Source organism: Barbatula barbatula (assembly GCF_947034865.1).
Source record: "Barbatula barbatula genome assembly, chromosome: 24".
In the NCBI taxonomy this organism is placed as follows: domain Eukaryota; kingdom Metazoa; phylum Chordata; class Actinopteri; order Cypriniformes; family Nemacheilidae; genus Barbatula; species Barbatula barbatula.
Genome location: NC_136787.1, coordinates 8,389,635 through 8,411,647, shown reverse-complemented (window position 1 = coordinate 8,411,647; position 22,013 = coordinate 8,389,635). Strand labels below are relative to the sequence as shown.

The 22,013-nt window shown below is 40.1% G+C and overlaps 2 protein-coding genes across 2 annotated transcripts; one reads left to right on the top strand and one right to left on the bottom strand.

Annotated features, from left to right (window-relative positions):
* Positions 1-302: 302 nt before the first annotated feature.
* Positions 303-11,651, bottom strand: slc20a1b (solute carrier family 20 member 1b). Its single transcript, XM_079449267.1, has 11 exons — positions 11,316-11,651; positions 9,563-10,302; positions 9,343-9,483; positions 9,150-9,235; positions 8,790-8,886; positions 5,376-5,495; positions 3,954-4,178; positions 3,325-3,871; positions 2,956-3,141; positions 2,483-2,567; positions 303-2,358 (listed from the first exon to the last, which is right to left on the bottom strand). The coding sequence occupies exons 2-11, from the start codon at positions 9,900-9,902 to the stop codon at positions 2,188-2,190; spliced, it is 1,998 nt and encodes a 665-aa protein (XP_079305393.1). The 5' UTR covers positions 9,903-10,302; positions 11,316-11,651; the 3' UTR covers positions 303-2,187.
* A 3,175-nt stretch (positions 11,652-14,826) lies between these two features.
* On the top strand, positions 14,827-21,856 carry stard7 (StAR related lipid transfer domain containing 7). The gene is made up of 8 exons (XM_079448886.1): positions 14,827-15,898; positions 16,394-16,554; positions 16,861-16,910; positions 17,076-17,186; positions 18,917-18,999; positions 19,087-19,186; positions 19,269-19,353; positions 19,483-21,856. Exons 1-8 carry the CDS (start codon positions 15,435-15,437, stop codon positions 19,647-19,649), a joined length of 1,221 nt encoding a protein of 406 aa, XP_079305012.1. The 5' UTR covers positions 14,827-15,434; the 3' UTR covers positions 19,650-21,856.
* The last annotated feature ends 157 nt before the right edge of the window (positions 21,857-22,013 follow it).

The following is a 22,013-nucleotide window of genomic DNA, read 5'->3' as shown; positions in this document are numbered from 1 at the left end:
TATATTGTTAATTTATAGTATTTTGCCTGTTCAACAAAGAGGCATTTACACTGTCACGTGCATATAAAAGAAACAGAAGTCTCAATTTACTTTAATGTTGAAACATTCCTTAGAAAATATAAAACAATATAAAAATGTCAGGATTTTATATTGGATCATGAAAATCGGGTGTTCTTCTTATCACATAGCAAAGTTTAGTCCGTAGTGGAAGACTACTGCCTAAAACAATTTAGCTTGAAATAAATATTATATACATTATACATATAAGATCCATAAGTGTAAAGAAATTACAAGCAAACAGCTTATATTCAAAAAGACAATTTATTTCATCCCCAAAGCCCACAGAGGACAATAGTATATGCTGCAAACAGCCAACAAAACAATCCTTTTCTCCTTTGGTAACAACAAAAACTTAAGGCAACTACAGCAACTATGTAAGGTCTAAATGTGTTAAGCTTAGTAACCAAAAGGTGCCACACAGCAGTCCAATTCCCCCCATTATGCAAAGGACCATAATGATGTTTTACACTGCTAATGGAGCTACTACAAGCAGTTCAAACCAGTAAAACTCCATCACCACCTAACCTATTCATTTTAAGTTATTGTGTTGCTGTAGGGGTTGGTATGTCAACCCTGTGCGTGTACATATGCATATGAATATACCCATACACTGTGTGTGAATTGATATACATTCCTCAGTACTACAGAAGTAGATGTATGAGAAGGCAGGATGCCATCAAGTTTTACAGGAATTGTGAAAGTCTCATTTCCAGCATTAACTTCACTCCATTCTTAACTGCATGACTGATTTTGATATGCCACGGCAAAGCATTACCATAATGATTTAAAAAAAGACTTGTTCGAGTTTTTATAAAAGAAGAGATAAAAATGTTCAGTTTTAAATAGCAAACAAATTAACAAATACGGGGTTAAGTTTCTTGAGGACTGCCCAAAACTGAATTTCTTTTTATAAAAATCGCTATTTTTATGAAGTGGGCATTTCTGATCTTTGTTCATTTACAACAATATTTAATTTTCCAAAAAAGGATCATTACAATTTGCTGCGGCACAAAGCCTAGCCTGGGAAACATTTCTCTAGTAAACCGAGAACTTGGGTCTCTTAGTAACAATTCATCCGTATTCAACACCAGTGGCACATAGCGACTGAGCACAAAGGGACATAATCCACCATATGGAGATCAATTGTCTACAGCAAACATTTGGGAACACACTTCAGTTAAGAGAGTCGCTAAGAGCATAGTTTTAACAGCAGAGGATTCGGAACATTCCGTACCTTAAGCACAAGTTTTCGAAGCGGATGTTAAGGTGGAGTTAATGAATGTTTAATCGTTTACCTCCACGCGTGACTTGGTCCGTTATTATAATAGTCCCTGTTGTTAGAAACGTTAGGCTAAATATTAACAGCTCAATTACAGTGGTGCAGAAAATACATTTTCCACTAAAAAAAAGATACAAAATTACAACGGGCTAAAAGAACAAGTACAGAACTGCCTTTGGGGCCGAAATCTTTTCAAATGTATCTGCTTCGATTGCTGCTCAGGTCCGTAGTGTAACTTCAATGTTAAAATAAAACAAGACATGCAAAAAAGGTCACCGAAATCATACTATGGAACATCATGTGAGCAACCAATTTCCTTGGCAAATCAACACTCAAAATTGATAAGGCTGTATTTCATATGCCCAACTTTGACAAGCCAAACCTGCTTGTAAAAAAATTGATACGTTTATCAAATGTACAGTAAACAAAATCTAAACCTCTTCCTAAATTCTAAATTCATCTGGACCTAAATACTAGGCAACCTTTAACCAATTATGAATGGTATGTATCAAACAAAGGCTAATACTGTATTGCAGATGTTCTTTTACCTTAAAAAAAACGTAGTAGTTCTGTACATAATTACATAAAAAAACATCAACATGGTGATTTTGACTATGTACACGAGAATTCAGATGGCAACCTTGTTTGACAGAAGATATTTTCTCTCACAGCATGTGACCTGGTGCAAAGGTATGCACTGCAACCAGGAAATAATGCAGCCCAAAATTAAAAGCTTTTCATTCCCCATCCATCGCAGGAATGAATGGAAAACATTGAGAAAAATAAAGATGTAAGAGTAAAGATATGAAAAATCTCTCCATCGTTCTCTGGTGCTCCTGGTTGCATCTTCACTGGGGAGGTGTAGGTAGAATGACATAGTAGAACAGAGCCATTAAGGCAGCGCTGATCAGGCCTGAGATAGGCACTGTGACAAACCAGGCCACAAAGATGTTTCTGAACAGACGCCAGTCCACGGCCTTTCTGGAGCGCAGCCAACCGACAGCCACCACTGACCCGACCTAAAAAAACATGACAGCATTTTAAGCTCAGTCACAGTAGGCTAGGCCCTCATCGGCAGGCTGAAGCTATCAACCTTATTCAAATGGATTTGCATCGGTTTGTTTGCATGTGCGCTTAGCTTACCTTGCAGTGAGTGGTTGAAACTGGAAGACCGATGTTGGAAGCGACCACGACAGTGACGGCTGAGGCAAGTTCAATGCTGAAACCACTGAAATAAACAAAACATTTTTGTCAGTAGGAAGATGGGTAGAGCCTGCAATGCAGGTGTTGTAACTTTGTGCTTAGGTCAGACATTAACCAAAGCTAAAAATTGGATTAAAAAATTGGTCTAATTTGGTTGACTTATCTGATGCAAATCCATTTAAAAGATTACACCATGTCTACCCCGGACGCGGCATGACAAAAAAAAGGCAATAGAATGCATAAGAACCCATTATAATTGTACATTTAGTCAACAATGGATGCAGCGTGACGCAACATGACAAAACCATTATAGACAAGTTGTTGTCGTGTCGTGCCGGTCACGTCCGGTGTAGACACAGTGTTCCACGTTTACTCTCAGAAATAAAACAACATATGGTGTGTATGTGTAATACCTAGATGGGGTGATAGGGGTCAGGTCCTTGCCCATGGTCTGGATGACTCTACGGCCCCAAACCCACAGACCGATGCAGATGCCCACTCCTCCATACAAAAGCAACCAGATTGGAGTTGGTGCATTTGACATAACATTGCCGGTGTCATAGACCAGCCACAGAGCAACCAGAGGACCAATTGCATTACTGAAAATAAAAATAAAACTTATTACAATCTGGACTGTCAGTTATAAAATAGATTGTAAAATGCCTGTAAACACACACTGTTTTCAATATTAATGTAGCAACTGTATACATCCTATTATGAGCCCAAATAGACGTTTCCAGAGAGACTTAGGTCTGAGCACCCCTTAAACTAAATTTTATTACCTGACATCATTTCCACCATGAGCGAAGGAGCCAAAGCAGGCGGTGAGAATTTGCAGGAACTGGAAGAGCATCGACACCTCGGGCCTGTCAGCATCCGCTCGGTCTTCCTCCAAAGTACTACAGTTACTCACGGCATTTTCGTCTACCACCTCCAAGGTGACCTCACCCTCCCCGACGCCATCGGGTGTACCGTTCTCCGCCACAGCATTACAGTAGCTTGTGTAGCTATCCATGCGAACACGTTTCCGTTCCTGCGCACCGGCCTTTTCCTTGTCTACATCTTCTGACGCACGGAAGTCAGCTTCCTTGGGCTTGAACTCTCCGTGCATGCCGATGATGGCCATGGTATAGGAGGTGTAGCTGTTGTTGCGGCGAATAGGCCTGTCTCCGCCCTCGCCCATGCAGTCTCCAACTTTGGCCAGGTGGAGCTTGTGCAGCAGGTCCTTGTAGAGGCCAGAGTCCTTGTGAACCGTGTGGTACTGAGTGTAACCATTGCTTGGAACCGTAGGCGGACCAGGAGTGAAGTGAACCTGGGCTGTCTTGGGGACTGTTAAAGAAATTAAATGATCAATCTACAAAGAATCACACAAACCATGTGACCTGACGGTCAAGACAGACCACAGACTTACCATTGCTTATTTCTGATTCTTTGCAGTCTTTTTGATCGGCATCATCTGTATCACCGATGTCAAAGGTGACCTTGCGATCTTCATGGGCAGGAGGTGGAGATGTGCTAGTGGAAAGGACAACGCTTGATTCCTCAGGGACAGGCTTCAGGATGGGATTGTGAGCATCCGGCAGTTCACCTTTCTCCATAAGAGGACACTCAGATGGGCTGGAAGACTTCATTTCACCTGCACACCAGGATCCAAAATGAATCCTCACCAAACGACAATTCATAATGGCTATGACTACAGAAAACTTCAGAACAGACTAGAAATCAAGGATAAGGTCAAATTAAATCACACAATACATTCTAGGATGGCAGTATGATGAAAAAAGTTCTATAATATATACAGATATCATTTTCTTTTAAGCAAACATTTGTGGCATTCAATTACGATAAGCAGAAGAGCTGGTAAACAACATTACTTGAAATTCAAATAGATAGTCCCCCAATCTATTTGTCTAAACGGTCACTACAACCTACATTTTAGGGACAGTCTGACATAGCCTGGTACATCACTCATTTATCTGTCATAAGCGCAGGAGGACGCGTATTCTATTTTTGCATGAGCCATGTCACTTACATGGCAACTCCTATCTTTCACCTGAACTAACTCACTGTCAACACCTTAACTTGACCACAAGCTATTCCAATCCACCAGCCAAAGACCAATAAGTGGATCGCTATGACACAAATAGGATGCATCAGCACACGTCCAAACTACCCTGTTCTGCATAGACAACATAAATTACACGGACAGAAACAGAGATCCCCTCTAAACCTCAAGATTAAATACTTGAAAGCAGTGTCTTTACATTGTAAAATTGTGGGTCTAGCTGAATTAAGAAAATCATACAACTTCACAAACAATGCTTTAGAGCAATAGTGTATTGCTCTAGGTATATTATTAAAACTGCTGTCTACGTCCAAAACTTTAATCTGTGGGGTATTATCCCCCAAATGCACCTGGGGATTGTCCTACAGCTAATAAATCTTTTTCGCCTATACAATGCTTTCTACAGTGAAATAGGATCTTGAAAAATACCTACTAAAAATTGGGTACAAATAATGTGCTTATGTATATACCCCAAATAAGAACATTTAAATTTCTACACTTAATTTCATAAAGGGTATAACTATCCGATCTGAGAAAACATATGCAGTGGCCCCGACACATATCTTTGCAGAACCTCATCCATCATCACACTTTGTGATCCTGCCATATCTTCCACACTGCATCATCAATTTATACAGTTTTATTATAATGTATTGATATATATTATATAATACAGTTAAACTTGGCAACTGGATATGGTTAATTGAACTCATGAAACAGTTTATTCTATCATGTACAGCATAAAAAGAACAAAACATTGGTACTCACATTCGATCTTCTTCCGGAGCCGAGGGCAAACGATAAACCAGACAAAGATGCCCGTAATGATGGCAAAGCCGATGGAAATGAGCAGCACTCCCCACCAGTGCAGATTATTAAAGCCCAGCACTGCAGAAAGGAAAATGGGCTTTTGAGAGAACAGGCAGGATGTGCTACCACCAACACAACAAACTGTATTAAAAATAGTGTGTTCCAGTTGTTAGTAAACGTTTTGGAGTCTTAATAAGTGAATGATCACAACATGCAGCAAAAGTTTTTCCATTTCTGCATTTTTTCAAAAGAAAAGGAATGCTTATTTAGGGAAAAGTATTCTCGCCACAGGGATAACATTGATCATGTTCAATTAAAAGGACTATAGTGAAGGCTCTTCCATTTTGTTTGTTTATACCATTTCCTGGGTGTTTAAGGTTCTATAGAAAACAAAACAACCGCAACCAAGTGTCAAATATCCTGGCTGCATATAGAATGCAAGCACAGGGCCTGCCCTCTTATGTAACACTTCAAGGTGAGACGTGAGTGTGACAACCAGCAAAAAGTAGCACTGACACAAGGCAACGCACAAGGCCGCTGTAGCATATGGTCAGCAAGTGTGGGTGCCGTAAAAGGCTACCGCGGCACGATACCACCCCCCCATCCCTCAAAGAGGAAGGAGGGGAAACATTTTTACCACTCCTACAGAAAGGTTATATCTGTGCCAAGACTGCGGTGGTGAGGAATGTGCACTCCCGAAGCTTTCCCGAAGACGACTTCTGGTAGGACAGGCAGACATTAAGAAATTCCTCATGGGGATAAAAAACAACAATGAAATGTGTTAAAAGTACAGGGAACTCAGCCAAATTAAAAAGCTGGCATTGGCAGCAGAAGATGTGAAATGGCAAACAACAAGGTTGTGAAATAAGGGAAAATCGACAAGTGGGGTATAAACTCCCCAGCCCTCAGGCCCTCCCACACATTTACAGTCCTGCTGGAGACGTGCGTGATCTTTGGTTGTGCAACTCCATTTCAAGCTCCTCAAGAGATAAGATATTGCAGGCAGAGCAGCTGAACTTCTCAAAACTGGAATGATCTGGCAACATCTAAGGATAGAACAGGTGTGGCGGTGAAGGTGTGGGGTTGAGTGACAGACCCCCCCAAAAAAAGAATAGAGAATGTGCTGTTATTAGTTATGGCTGTCTGCCTTGTTTCCTGCTCTGTACACTGTGGAATAAATCCATGACTGTACCCACATAGCTTGTTGGACAAACATCTCCCCACAAAGGGGAACAACAATACCGCCAGCATGCAGTGGGATGAGTGAATGGAAGCGGATTCATTTCCTGCTGCATCTCACAATAAAAACTATGCCGCAGCCTTTATTACACTACAAAGACTGTTTTTCTGTACTCTGCTGAGCACAATGCCTCATCATTGTTACGGAATGATGGGTTGAGTCATGGTGGGATGGGTTGTTTACACCTCATATGCTCTTTGACTGGTGCATGTAAAATATCCATGGTAAATCTTCTTAGCGTTTTGATGATAATAAATGTAACCTTGTGGTGCAATAAAGGCAGAATAATTTTACGATCCGACACTATAAAGTCACTACCAACCACACAAAGATGTTTGGTGTGTGGCAGTGACACACCCAGAATAACAGCTTATGCCAAACACCACATCTGGGACCTTCAAATTAAGCCAAAGTTCAAAACAGGAACGTTATTTTGACACTGTTTGGGGTAATGCTCAAGTCTAGACAAATGTAAAAACGTTCCATTTGAAATATGTGAGCTGTTACCGCCGGCTTGGGTTTGCTTTACATCCCCATGGCAACAAAAACAACCCACTGTCTGTTTTTGCAAAAAGGGAAGCAGACCAGAAAACAAGCATCATGTCCTGGTGATGGGAGGGTTGCCAAACACAGTGTGCTTTACTCATAATAACGGTTTTCATATTTAAAATCCAAGTTTTGTTAGTCGAGAAAATAAAAATGGCCCATACAAAGTTTAGATCAAAGAACAACAGCTTGTTCACTTTTAGTAGTAATTCAAATAATAGAATAGAGAGGTTGAGTCATCAGTGCTTTGCACAGGGAGAACTTTCCAGGCACTGCGGTTGCAGAATGACGTGCAAGCCCATGTCCTGAATGTAGGGGCGGGGTGGGATATGGTACAGCTCACATGATTACCAAAGTGTTTAGAGAACCCATGCTTGAGGAGGGGGCACATTTTACACTATCCCTTGACTTTGAAGTGTTTATCCTGCTATCCCACAACAAACTGGCTGGAACAGGTTAAGCGCATGTGATAGTATGCGAGCTAGAGTGCATTACATCACACAGTCCTCATACCGCCCAAGCAGTTAAAATCAAACCAGACGAACAGGGAGTTCCAAGAACCAACCGTTGCTAATAGGACGATTCATGGAAATTCCACCTTGTCAAATACTGCTTGACTGCTCCCAGGTGACAGAGGCCAATCAACAATTCATGACATGCTGCAAGTCTCTCTCCCCCCCCGGTGGCTGCTGGTTTTGTCCTGGGATAGACGCTCTAAACATGATAGAACTGCTTTGAACAGGCTGAGAGGGGGAGGGTTGAAGGGGTGGTGTCTGATACCTTTAAAACTAATCCAACAGCAGATGACATCACTAAGTTTGGCCAAAGATTGGGACAACCTTGTGTTAAAGGTGAACTTTGGTCTCATTTTAATCAGAGCCCTGAAGTGACACTAGTGATGAATTGGGCCCTAGAGGACAGTCCTTTAATTTGAAGAGACTGTAGATCTTTACAAATCATTAGAAACTGCACTTGTGTGTCAGATAAAAAATACTATGCATTAAGTATTCATCTGAATGGACCAAGTAGTTAACATTTAACATCTTTAAAATACCCCTGAAGGCACTGGTTTTATAATAAATATATCCTTTAGCTGTGGACTGTACATTTTAATGTTTGTAATGATGCAGGCAGTGTATCCAAATTACAAAACTTATGTGATCTGCTATGTGCATGAATGTATGATGCACCTGCCTGGGTGAGCGTACACGTACATACTACTGGGTGCATATCGCATCATACTCTGGCCTTCATTTAATGACCCAGGCCAATTGACTTTTTGTTTTCTTTTACCCACAGGGCTAATATTTAGAGCTCAACGGCACTCAAAAATTTGGTGTTCGGGACATCTACTGAGTATGAGGCTGATGATTCTTTCAAATGGATGAGAATTCTTTATTACACTGTTTTTCTCTCCTATGACGGAGTACAGGCACCACATGTCCACCTCATGAGTGCTCCAACTGAGCACACTGGTTAAACACTGCTTTGCCTTAAGCACTGTAAACACAGTCTGGTAGAGTTTGGGCATCTGGTTAGTATGTTAGCAGACAAGCTAAATAAATGGGAAATACAGTAATACTCACTCGGTGCTCCAGTAAACATGATGGAGAACAGGTTGATTCCCATTGTAACAGCGTAAAAGAAAGGCAAGGCCCTCAGACCATTGGGGACTGGATCTTTCTGCACAGGAGAAAATATTGACTTAGCCAACACACAACCTGAAAGCATGTTAGGTTACATTTGGCAACTTAAGCTAGTGATTTCACATGAGTTTAAGATCATGAACAATTAAAAATTGTCTGAACTTTGATCAAGGTGGCCATATCGCATTACCTTGAATGACCTAGTTGTAAACAATGACCTCATCTTATTTTTTGTCTTTCAACCTCCATCCATGAGTAACTCAACAGAACCCAGCATTAAGATATTTAACTATTATTTACCTTTTGCAGGATGAACATACGAACAAAGTAGAACAATATGGCAGACATGACGCCAGACAGGAGAGGAGAAAGGAACCATGAAGCAACTATAGGAGAAAAAAAGATAAATTAAATCACAGTCACCAACATTCTGACAACTGTATTTATAAAATACGGAACAAATGGATAGTCCTCGTGAACGCAGCTGACTTACCAATTCGAAGCAGCTCGAGCCATCTGACTCCTTGCTGACCTTTGGCGACTAGCGAAAAGCCTATGGTAGCTCCCACAATGCAGTGAGTCCCAGAAATAGGAAGCTTCAGAAAAGAGGCCACCAACTGCCATACAGCAGAGCCTGATGGGTAATTGGAGACAATTCAGGAAAATACATGATAGAATCAAATATACATTACGCACAAACCCTAGCTACTTACCGAACATAGCACTGACTGAGCCAGCCATCAACATATATTCTGAGCCGTTGTACATGTTCACGTCGATAATGCCTTTGCGGATGGTCTCGCTGACCTTGGCTCCGAGCAGCACGGATCCCAGGGTCTCAAAGATAGTAGCAAGAATACACGCCTGTCTAAGGGTAACTACACCTGATCCCACCGCCGTACCAAAAGAGTTGGCGACGTCGTTAGCACCCACCGAAAAGGCCAGAATAAAAGCTATGATAAAGCCTACCACTAGGAGCCAAAGATAATCTGACATATTTGCAGCATAAACAGCGGTCACGAACGTTACCGTGGCCATAGTTGTCCACGACATCGTGCTCAGATGGATTTCAAGTAACCAAAACTAAATAATTTCACTATTTTACAGGAATAAGAAACAACGTATTAATAAATAAATAACTAAGCAGCACACTGGATTTTTCTCCCCATATAATTGAGGTACTAGAGTAAACTTAAATCTTTGTTTCTGCCTCAGACCAACCTTCACCCTTCACTAAAACCAGCAAATCAAAGCAATTCAGACACTAGAGAAAGAATCTGTACTGCTCTGCTCTAAACTGATGTATAATGTCAAGGGAGAAAGTGGAGTGAGGGCCTATTGCTATCCCCTGAATAGACCAGATCTGTTACAGGTTGTTTTGGCTTGGGCGATTAGGCAGACAGAGAGGACATCCATTGTGTAACAGACACGGTGGGTGAATGGTAGATCATTCCTGAAAAAAAAGAGAAGAGAAAGTGGGAAGGTATTACGCAACATTTCACTGCAGAGAAATAAAGCCAGAACTTGTTGGACATAAGTCTATTATGCGCTAAGCGGAACAGTAATACTGTAAGCCAGAGAGGGGTGCTGACGGTCCCTCGAAAACCCTTTCGTCATAAAAAAGGGGGCGCACAGCAAGGTTCGTCGAAAATTAGAGCATCCGATGTATCTGAATGCCAACTGTGTGTGTTAAATGTATATACAGGAGAGACACTCCGATGTAATAACGCGATACTGTGATCGTGTGTAACTCGCGCGAGATCGAAAGGCAATTGGACCGCTTTGTATTACAAGCCATATAAGGCACCGCTTTAATTAATATTTTAAGCTCTGTGACAACAAACAGGAACTCTGCCCGATCAACTGTGCCATGTGCATTTCCAGCACATTCCAGAAACGCAGCCTGTACGCGGCGAGCAAAGCAGAAGTCGACAGTCAACGTCGGGCTGATCCAGACACGCACTTCCTCGCCAATGTTTTTGCTCAAAGAACCAATTTCACTGCGATCGACAGTTTCCCAAATAATAAACATCCGCTGACGTACGAATACAACACACAAAATGAGACTTACGTTCTGTTTTTAATGTTGATAAGATGGTGTTTATCCGTGCTGCGCGCGCCGGCTGCGTAGTGCGTACTACACGTGTCGTCATTCATTCACACCCGCTAACAGCTAATACGGCACGATAAATCTAGTTTTTTTTTAAAGGAAATCCACAGAATGATACCAACGCAACATCTTTTGACATAATAGCAGACACAGCATTCACAAAGGGCCGTTAAAACCTAAAAGAGCCGTGCGTCCGTTTTACAGCCGACCGGAGCGCACCAGCTGACAAAAGCCACGAGCTCGCGCTCATTCTAACCGATGAAATTAAATAAGGATAAATCAATGTTTCTACAAAACGACGTAAAGGACTCGTTAGCAGTTGCAATATGCATTTCAAAAGAATTATTTTTACTCACCACTCAAACAAATTCGTCAAGAAATGTCGATTTTACGTCTTTTTGACACCGAAGCCCGCCCAGTCAACTTCCCGTAGCCGCTTTCCCCGCGCGCGCGTGCTAAAAGATAATAATTTTCGCTTTCTTCCTTAAGCGCTGTTGTCGGATAGATAGATCGTTTTGAAAAGCTTCGGCGACAGAGAGGTCACTTATTTTAAGGATGTCTGATTTAGAATAAATGGGAAAATGTACAAAACCGCTATCAAACGGCCTCAGATGATGAGTTCCTGCTTGTCCTCTCAAGGCATATATCATCGTGAGGGGGAGGGCGGGGCCGTCTCTGGTTGACGGTGACGCAGGCAATAAACCGCGCCCCTGACCTTATGTGGCAATGTGAGTAGGCGGAAAGGGCACTGTTTACCTATCAAACAAAATACTTTTTGTACTTATAGTTACTTTATATTTTTAGGATTTTTATTCTGGGTGTCGAGCACAGCAAGTTTTACTCGAGTCACCACGGAAGCTAATAAAGCGTTTGATTGGCAAACATTTGAAATAAAACCTTATCACATTTTCTGATAAAAGGCATGTTTCTATCAGCTGTAATTCTTGTGACACACATTTTGGTAATTACATGTTTTGTGGTGTATTATCGGAATTCAGAACACGCGACTTACTAAAAAAAACCTCTATGAAGGGTAATGCAACTATGATATAACGCCACCATGTGGCCACAGCCGATACTGACTTAAAGAACAGGAGAACAAAGAAAAGGTATAAAATACCCACTCCCTGTGTATGTAGTTGTCTGTAATCGTTGCCTAAATTGCAAGAATTAAATGATTAACATACATATATGACATGTGCACTACTAGTGAAAAGTTTGAAAATTGTGAAAACCTTTGGAATTAGATTTATAAACATTTACACATTTTACATTTAGCAGACGCTTTTATCCAAAGCAACTTACAGAGAGTTCAGGGAGCAATAAAGCAATGTGTCACATACACAAGCAATAATACTACAGGTGCTAGTACCAAGTTACTAGTTTCAACACAAGCCAGAACAATACCTGTTGAGAGAAAGAGAGAGGGTTCGCTTTTTTTCATTTGTCTGTCGAGTATTCACCGAAGAGATGGGTTTTAAAGGGTTTACAGAACTGTAATAAATTAGATATAAGTTATGATTAGTTATTGTAGTCATAATGGCTATACGTACATTTTTTAAAGGGGAACCCAGGGTATAGAGAGGTAAATTGCTTAATACGTCATAAAAGCCTTACACTACTAGCATTTGTCGTTACAAACACATCAACTATTTTCATTTCTTTAAAAAAGACTAAATGTAATACTTATTTTAACCTACGAACGCCGCCATGTTATTTTTCGACGACGTAAAATGGTTGCATGCACAGGCAGCCAAACTGAACACAGACAAGCTATTCAGATCTTCAGTTAATGCAAGTACTGTAGGATATATATATGAATAATGCGAAAATAATAAAGAAAAAAAATAAAGATACTATTTGGTTTATTTTCTTTTTTTATATTGTTGGTCAGAAATAATACAAACATACATATTCATATGCACACAATGTTTTAAGCCATTAAAAAATGTCTCTCTGTCTCTCTAATATTCATGTCCGCTCTAATACAAAATAAATAACCAAATCGCAAGTATCCTTTTATTGTGTTAATCAATTTATTCTCATAATGTAATGTATACAAAAAAGGTGGATGATAAGTCTTAAATACGGTAGTTTAAAGCTATTTGATTTAATGCATGTTTACCTTGAACATACGCTTACTGAACGCAGGCATACTTGTGTCAGGAGGACTTAAGAGGTCAAGCAAGCAGGGGCGGATTTAAGAGTAAAAAGTGGCCTTGTGTCATGATCACGGGGTGTGACACGGACAGAGGACCCAGGTGCAGACAGCAGGTAAGGGATTAACAGAAGACTTTAATAATAATACAAAACAAACATCCACGAGGGGGTAACATAACATAACAGGGATTGATACAATAACAAGACAGGACTAAGACCAACTACACTTAAACCATACTAACAAGTCACATGAACTCACCACACAACCACAATGAACCAGCACAAGACAGAAGACACAGAGGCATTAAATAACGGCCCAAATCAAGAGGGGAACAGGTGTAGGGCAAACAATAGTCGTCTCTCTCCACATTAAACATGAGGTTCTGTCATGATCCTGCCACTAGACCAAGAAACATGACACGATGCGGCACAATCATGACACATTGACTTCTTCAGCAGGAGCAGCCACAAAACCCAACTCGCAACATAACATAACACAACAACACACTGATGCACAAACCATTCTATAGCACTATAATTCATACATGTAAATGTTTTGAAAACCTTTCATGCCACCATGAAAAGTAAATAAAACAAGCAAGCATGCTTGACGTCTTACATGATCTCACTACACGGTCATCGTTAAAACTGTATCCCCGCATAGGAGTTCGCACATGTAAAGCGCCCGCCTACCGACGTAAATTCTGCCTCCTTCAATTTGATTGGCTAAAAGTGGCTCTAGTCTGCGTAGTCTCTGTTATCTGATTGGCTGGAATTCCAAGAACCGGCTCTTTATTTAATTTGATTGGTCAATATTTTGACATCGACGAGCACTTGTTACCGCTGCATTAAACCACTGGGACACAGAAATCACAACATTCGCAAGCACTTACACCCGCTCTTTTGTCATGGGCGCCTGCACGATCGTCGCCCTTATCTATCTGCATAGAAAAGAGATATAATATTATGGCTTCCTACTTTTTTAGGCTACTGAGTAGGCCGGCTCCAGATGGCCAGTCCGCCAGCTGGTTGCAACCATTTGACGTCACGGATTTTGATGCAAAAAATAAAGGCCTCCAATTAAAGAAGTTGAGGAATACTGTGAGAGTTATTTAACATTAATAAAGGCAATGCCATTGTTAATATATTTACATCTCTCTATACACAAGGTTCCTTTTCACAAAATCTAGACTGCATAGCCACTAATTGTCAGAAAACTAACAATGCCTCCGTTCTGTTTTAAAGCATGATTTAACATGCACGAAACTGTAGAAAGTCTAGATGTTATCTAGGCAAAAGGTGCCTAACTTCTTAATATAAGTGCCTAACTTCTTAATTTATTTGTTCAGCATTATTGGTCACCAAGTATTAAGGACTTTGGTATTGTTCTAAAATGTGTGAAAAACAGTAGGCTAATAACAAACAATGGGGCATAACTAAACTTTTTAAAGTAGGCTACTTAAGTAGAGTACATATATACTTATCTCAATGATATTTACGGTCTCAAAAATACTCTCTTCTTTTAAAGAAATGTTATCTTCGCAACATGGACAAGACACGTGTTAACCCACTTTAACCTTAAAGTTGTAGAGGACTTTTTCCATGGGTTGACTTAAGGTGAGTCATGTGAACATGCTGGTTGTTGCGAGGCGAAGACAGACAGCAGTATCGCCCAATTACATTTACAGATACACAAAAGACGTACGGGAGCACCAATAGAAACTCTAGTAGATGAAAGTAGGCGTGGCGAAAATGCGCAACTCTCCACTAAAGAGGCGTGAGGACATGAGGCTAACGCAGGAGAATTAAAGTAAGATTAACTTAACAAATGTAACATTAAAATATATTGGGCTGTCAAGAAATATCGTCTACGGTACGTCGTTAAGTACATTCTTGTTATTATTTCGGTTGATTTATTTACAGTTGTCGAGATCGCGTTTCTGCGTTTGTTACTTGCTAGCTAACATTAGTCTTGTTGATGCATTTACATTGGCAGATGTCACACTGTCTGCTCATCTAAGGCTAGTAGAGATCACGATATCGTCTTATAATATGAACGCGTTTTGATTTTCTCTCGTGCACTTCATGTGCCAAATAAAGCATACAGAACCACCGCCAGATACATAACTGCTCGTGCATGTTTGACATTGGGTTGCACTTGTTATCTAAACGCTAGCGCCACATGGAAACACACATCCGTATAGCAAAGCCTTACGATATATACGATATATTATACGGTTTTATTTCTACATCAGCACCCGCAACCAGAAAGTCAAATCCCGATAGTGCGTAGTACTCGGCCATAGGATACAAAGATGTTCCCCTCCGTCCAGCATCGGCCCTTGTGCAACATAGGAACACGAGCTTTTCGACTCCAGAGTCAAAGCACTTTTACATTTAGCGGCGAGATTGCAAAAACGAGTAGCAGATCTTGGACTTTCTCGTGGATGGGACAGCGCATGGGCCTGCTCCTGTCATGGATGCAGAAGGCAGGAAGAGGAACCAGCAAACTGGCCTCCGAGAAGAAGAAGAAGAAAGAGAGACTCTTGTCTATATTTGCAAACCACTGTAGTTTCGTGACAGGCCAGAGGCTGAGAAGGGCTTTTCAAATAGGAGAGCTGTATTCAAACCTTTACTCCGAGAGAACCAGGTGGACACTCGTGGGCAGCATATGGCGACGCCTGCAGAGCAAACACGCGCACGCAGGGAAACTCATAGCAGCTCTGGCTGGAGTCTTCATGTGGGAGGATGAGAAGATTCGAGATGAGGAGCTGAGAAGGTTTGCATCTCACCGCATTATTGATTGTTTTGCCACATTTGTAATAAACAACCCCTTTTTATTTAATTTTAATGAAGAATTTTTGTGTTTGAGTGTGACTTTCTCACGCACGTTACGTGTAGGTCATATATTTTTCTTGCATTATACAATTCGAAGAAAGAACTCGTATTTCTATTCAAGAATATAAAACCTTTTATGTATGAAGATTTGGGGACGTCGTTCTTTTTATCACAATTGATTTTCCTCAATACTCCATTTCTAAAGTACTGTAAAATTACATCGTACTGCATTTATTCATTACAGCCATTGCATTTATTGAATTTAACATCGAGAATATTTGCAGTCCAGATGCGTAGCAGTAATGGAAATTGTGAGATAAAATAGGAATGAAATGCTTCGTTGCACAAGACATATGACAGGGCAAAAATGTGCTGCTTGGTAATGTGATCCAGGTGTTTTTTACGTTGTAAGTCACCCTGTTTCTTCGTTGTGTAGGTGTGCATGGGAGCTGCAAGCGCTGGAGACTGTGACAGGACAGAGCGAATCCCCAAAGAAGCCTGTTGTCGCAGATCCCGGTTGGGATGTGGTAGTAGATAAGAAAAACTTTAAAGTGTGGAGGAGACCTATCCAGGGAAGTCATCTCTTTGAATATAGAGGTATGTTTCAAATAGTAAATGCACACTTAACATGGTTTTCATCTGAAGTGACTTTTTAAGCTTGAACCTATGGCAAATGCAGTGCATCAAATAAATAGTGCTTCAAAATGTGTTTCAGAAGATGCACACTCCGCATGAATGCTGAATGCTACTTACTTTATCTAGTAAACCCAGCCCTTTAAAATGAAACCGTTGAAAAATAAATAAATTGTAAGAAATACCTGTAACAAACAATATGATATGGAATTTAGGTCATCGACATTATAGTACTATAGAAACATATTTTCTTTACTCCTCTCTTTACAGTGTTTGGGTCATATACGGATGTCACTCCCAGGCAATTCTTCAACGTACAGGTACTTACTGTTTGAAAGATTTCACGACAAAGTATTCTTTCTGTAGCACATGACTTGCAAACATCACTTGCACTTGTCAATGTTCATTTTACTGTATGTATGTGACTTCCGACTGTTCCATGAAACCTTAAGACCTCATCTCCCGAATGATTCTCTTTGCTTCAGTTGGATACAGAGTACAGGAAGAAGTGGGACGCACTGGTTATTAACTTGGAAGTGGTGGACCGGGATGTCGACACAGGCAGTGAGGTCGTTCATTGGGCGACACATTTTCCGGTAAGCACGCTGTCATAGAAAGAACAAGACTTTGCGATGTTCAATGGACTGGTCGTAGTTGAAATAACTGGTAATAGCTGGCAGATTTAAAAGCCTTTCTTAAGCTTAATCTTCTTTCTGTCATGTTTCATCAGTCTGTTGCGTCGGTGTCAATTGTGCGGAATTTCTCTTTAAGGACAAGTTATTCAAACCGGTTGAAGGAGAAATTTACCCACACATTAGACCCCACATAGTCTTATTCCATATAATAAAGGTTCATATTAGTCGTGTCTAATTTATTGAAGAGGTGTATTTTTTGGTAATGAAGTTGCACTTTATTAATTGATTGAATACAATTAATTGAATCTAGAATAAAAGTGTGTGCTTACATGATCTGTCTGTGTACTGTGCATATTAATTTTGTATTTATGAATACATACATGTGTATATTTATACATTGTCCACAACAATCACTGTAGTATACCGTAGTGATATTTACTAAAGTAAACTGCAGTCAAATTCCTAGACACTATAGTGTTTTTGAACCTTACTGTAGTGTACTACAGTGTTAACTACCGTTTATCAATTTACTGCAAGGGTACTACAATTTACTTTAGCAAGTATTACAGTATTCATTTCGTCTCGGTGTTCAAGTTAACAGGACTTTTATTTTGACGGGTCGTCGTGAAGAAGCTGAAGTTGTAGTGTGTTTGACGATAGCTTCAATCAAAAAGTACAATTCCTCTAAAATAAACTCTCAGAGCAACTCTGGAGATGAAGTTTATTCTTTGCACACACATATCATTGTTTGTTTCCAAGTTACTTGTCCTGTTGGGCGAGTAAAATACTCTCTCACACCCATACAAAACATTCACTGTGAGTAACAAGTGTTAATGTCGAGCCCTGATTTAAGTTAAAAATAGATATGAATATTTCCTAAATCTATACGTATGTATGGGAACGTGTTCTTAAATACACAATAAGTATGCACAGTACACAAACATACACTGTGTAAACACACACCTTTATTCTGGATGCTGTTAAAGTGATATTTCAGAGGCAAAACAAAATTGCGTGTTTTGTTGTTTTACTCACCCTCAAGGCATTTTGACTGAATATGACTTTCTTCTTGAAGAATAATGGGGTCAGAGTTATGTTACCACGTATCAATTTCCTTACAAATGGTAGAATGGAAGTGAATGGGGGCAATTTTTTGAAGCTCCAAAAAGTGCATTCTTCCATCAAAGAACTGCTCCACACGGCTCCGTGGTCTTAACAAAGGTCTTCCGAAGCAAATCGATGCGTTTGTTTAAGAAACATTTCCATATTGAGAGCGCTAGTAATGTTGATGTCTAGCTTCTGTTATCCAGAGGCAAACAAAGGTGACAAAGGCTGTTGATATGGATATTTATTATAAACAAACGCATAGAATCGCTTCAGAAGACCTTTGTTGAGACCACAGGGCCGTGTCAAGCAGTTCTTTGATGGATGGGTGGACTTTTGAGTTACGTAAAATTTCCCCCATTTACTCCCATTCTACCGCTTGGAAGAAAAATGATACGTGTTGTTATAACTCTGACTGCATTATTATAAGTCATATTCAGTCAGGATGCCTTGAAGGTGCATAAAACATGAGGAACTTTAGTTTTGCTTATGAAATATGTCTTTAATTGTTCAACACCTCTAAAATTGAGTTTTGGGTGACCTGTACCTTTAAACATGTGATCATTTTGATGAACCTTCCCCCGCAGTATCCCATGTACTCCAGAGATTACGTATATATGCGCCGCTATCAGGTCGATATGGAAAATAACCTGATGATTTTGGTCTCCAGGTAAGACTTGTTGTTTTTGCTATTTTAAATGCTTTACTTTGTTAGCATTAAATGGTGGTTGATATATTGCCTTCTGTTTATCCTCAGAGCTGTTAAACACCCCAGTGTCCCTGAGATTCAGGAATTCGTCCGCGTTCATTCTTACCAGTCTAAGATGGTCATCCGGCCACACAGGTCATTCGATGAGGTATGAATAGGAAATTGTGTGTCAATGAGTCTGGCTTTTGTCTTGGTATGCAGAGATTAAACTAGTGATCATGTCTTAACAGAATGGCTTTGACTACCTGCTGACTTACAGCGATGACCCTCAGACAGTGTTTCCACGGTACTGCGTCAGCTGGATGGTATCGAGCGGTGAGCCATCGTTCTTAGTCAAAATAGAGAATTTCTTTCGAAGAAGTGACATTTCATTTCATTGGCTTATTATACAATCACGGTATGGAGTTTGATAGGTGAATTGTCAGCTTTCTCTTTGTCCCACAGGCATGCCAGACTTCCTCGAGAAGCTGCACACTGCTGCTCTCAGAGCTAAAAACATGAATGTGGGTGTCCATGACTACGTCAGCGTCGTCAAACCATCTCAAATCACACAAGAACGACTAGGTGCAGACAACACTCACTCCGCCGGCCCAAACCAGATTTACGCCTGAGAAAGAGCCTCCGGATATATGACCCAAAACAACAATCTTGCTTGTTGGGTCTGTAAGGGAAGGCACAAAGAAATTCAAAACGTCTCTTCACAGTTTGATTTTTTTTTTGCCATTTGACCTGGCCTGCACTAGATATTCTACCGCTTGGTTACATCACCCAGTTTTTGCGCTGTAAGTTTTCTTTCTCTTTCTGGATAGTGCATCTTACCAAACTTCTGAGCGAGATATATTACAAACATCTATTAATTGAAGACGATCATGCCAAAGTGAAATTTTCCTTTACGCTTTACAATCTTCATTGTAATCGAGCGTGATGTCGAGGTACTCAAAGATATTCAAGTTTGGAAAAACCATAGCGTACGATCTCAAGTTCAGGAAGTTGACGAAAAGCCACAGTTTTCCTTCGTGGTGGTTCTCTCCAGGTTATACTTTGATCTTATGCCTAGAGCAGAACCAGACCTAAAAAACATGTGTGTGTGTGAGCGTTCATTTGCAGCAAAACCCAAAACAGCCTTCAAGAGATCACCGATACCTCTTGTGGAAACAAAAGAGAGGCGTGTCTTATGGCAACCGCAACATCCTCACGAGCAGGGTTGGCTTCCTCCAGCGCTGTCGAGGGCTCTGTGAAGTTTTTTCTACTCTCATCTCAGCATCCGTCTGCGACACATCACATTTTGAAAATCGGTGATGACTCTGTAGAGAAAGTGACACTTAAGTTGGCACACACTGAGGCTTCGGGAGCTGTTGTGCAAGAGCAAGTTTTGGGATTTGTGTGTCTGGGAACCCACTGTAAAGGGTGTGTTCGGTGTGTTATACACGTTTATATAGTGAATTGGTACGGTCTTCTTCAATGACATTCAGTATTCGGATAGACATGAATTAATTCACTTTAGTCAGATGATGCAGAATAGAAGTCAATTGATATTTTACAATATTTACTCACCAATTCTCTCGTCGTCTACGAATCAAAATATTGTAGGCTCAGTTTATGACCTTTTACATTGATTTGTGTCAAAGCATTCTTGTCAAGTTACAACAGCACTTACATTTGCATGACAAGCCAGAATCAAGGTTACATAAATCATCGGAGGAAATCCAGAAGTACAAAGCAAATTGATTTTTGCCTTTTGTTGTCCTGTGATGTCTGCAGAGGAGAATTTAAAATGAAGACGGCTTGTGGGCTGTTAAGTCTCAAGGTCAGATTTTACTTTGTGGATTTGTTCCATTCTCGGGTAGCAGTCCTCAATTCATCCCTAGTTAGCACTTGGCATCACCGATTCCTGAACGTATATATTACATTACATGAGTGGGTCATGCACAGTATTATGATTGTAGTAAAAAGGAAAAAATATGAGTGGCACAGAAGTTCCTAAAGATGACCAGTTGAACCAGTGATTATGATTTATTGTTAGGAATAATAAAGTGAGTGAGATTTCTATATACTCAACTGTCTGCTGTTTATTAAAAGAATAGATAAACATTTGTTTCCTGTGCCGATGTGTGTGAGCAAATGTTTGTTTCAAGGACAATTTCAAGTCATGGTCCTTTTTTGCCAACTATTTCATTGGGTGTCATCATAAAAGCGGCCGGAACATTTCTGTGGCCAGTTTACATCATATTCAAGCAAAATGAGCAAAAAGACACTCTAACATATTCTGCCATTATATCATTTTGTATTTGAGACACTAAAAGCTTGAATACATTTGATCACGATGGATCTTGGGAAAGCAGTGTCATTGATCTCAGTCAAGGGTTTATATAGGAACCTTGTCATTTTGCATCATTCTGAAGAACCATCGCAAAAATACCAGTATTGGTTTATAAACAGACAGATGATTACTGTTTAATGTTTGTCTGCTTATTAGCATGCGTTCAGCTTATTTTCTATTAATCTTGTCTTAGATCTGACATTTAATACTACCATGAAGTGCATTTCATTGTTGTTGGAGAACTCGGCTTGTGGTTTGATAGTTAAATCATCACAATGAAACGTGACTCGACTACAGTTTAATGCCCTTGAATGCTTTTTCACGTTTTCTACTATATGACATTCTAGAATTGATCTGCTGTAATCTCAAGGGAATTAAGGCTGGAATCATTTATGAATGAGTGGGTAGATATAGTTTATAGCGTGAGGGTTTTGTGCTCTAATGTGGAATCGTTCGATGTAATTCACTAATTGGTGATAATAAAATGAATTGAATTCATTTCTGACTTCTGTGTCATTGTATATATAATTACAAGGTAAATGTAGTTACACAGTATGGACCTTAGCTATTTTTACAGTTAATTGTTCGTTTTTATAATATGCACATAGTTCATCCCAGACTATTCAGTGCACTGTTTTATTTAGAAATATGTCAA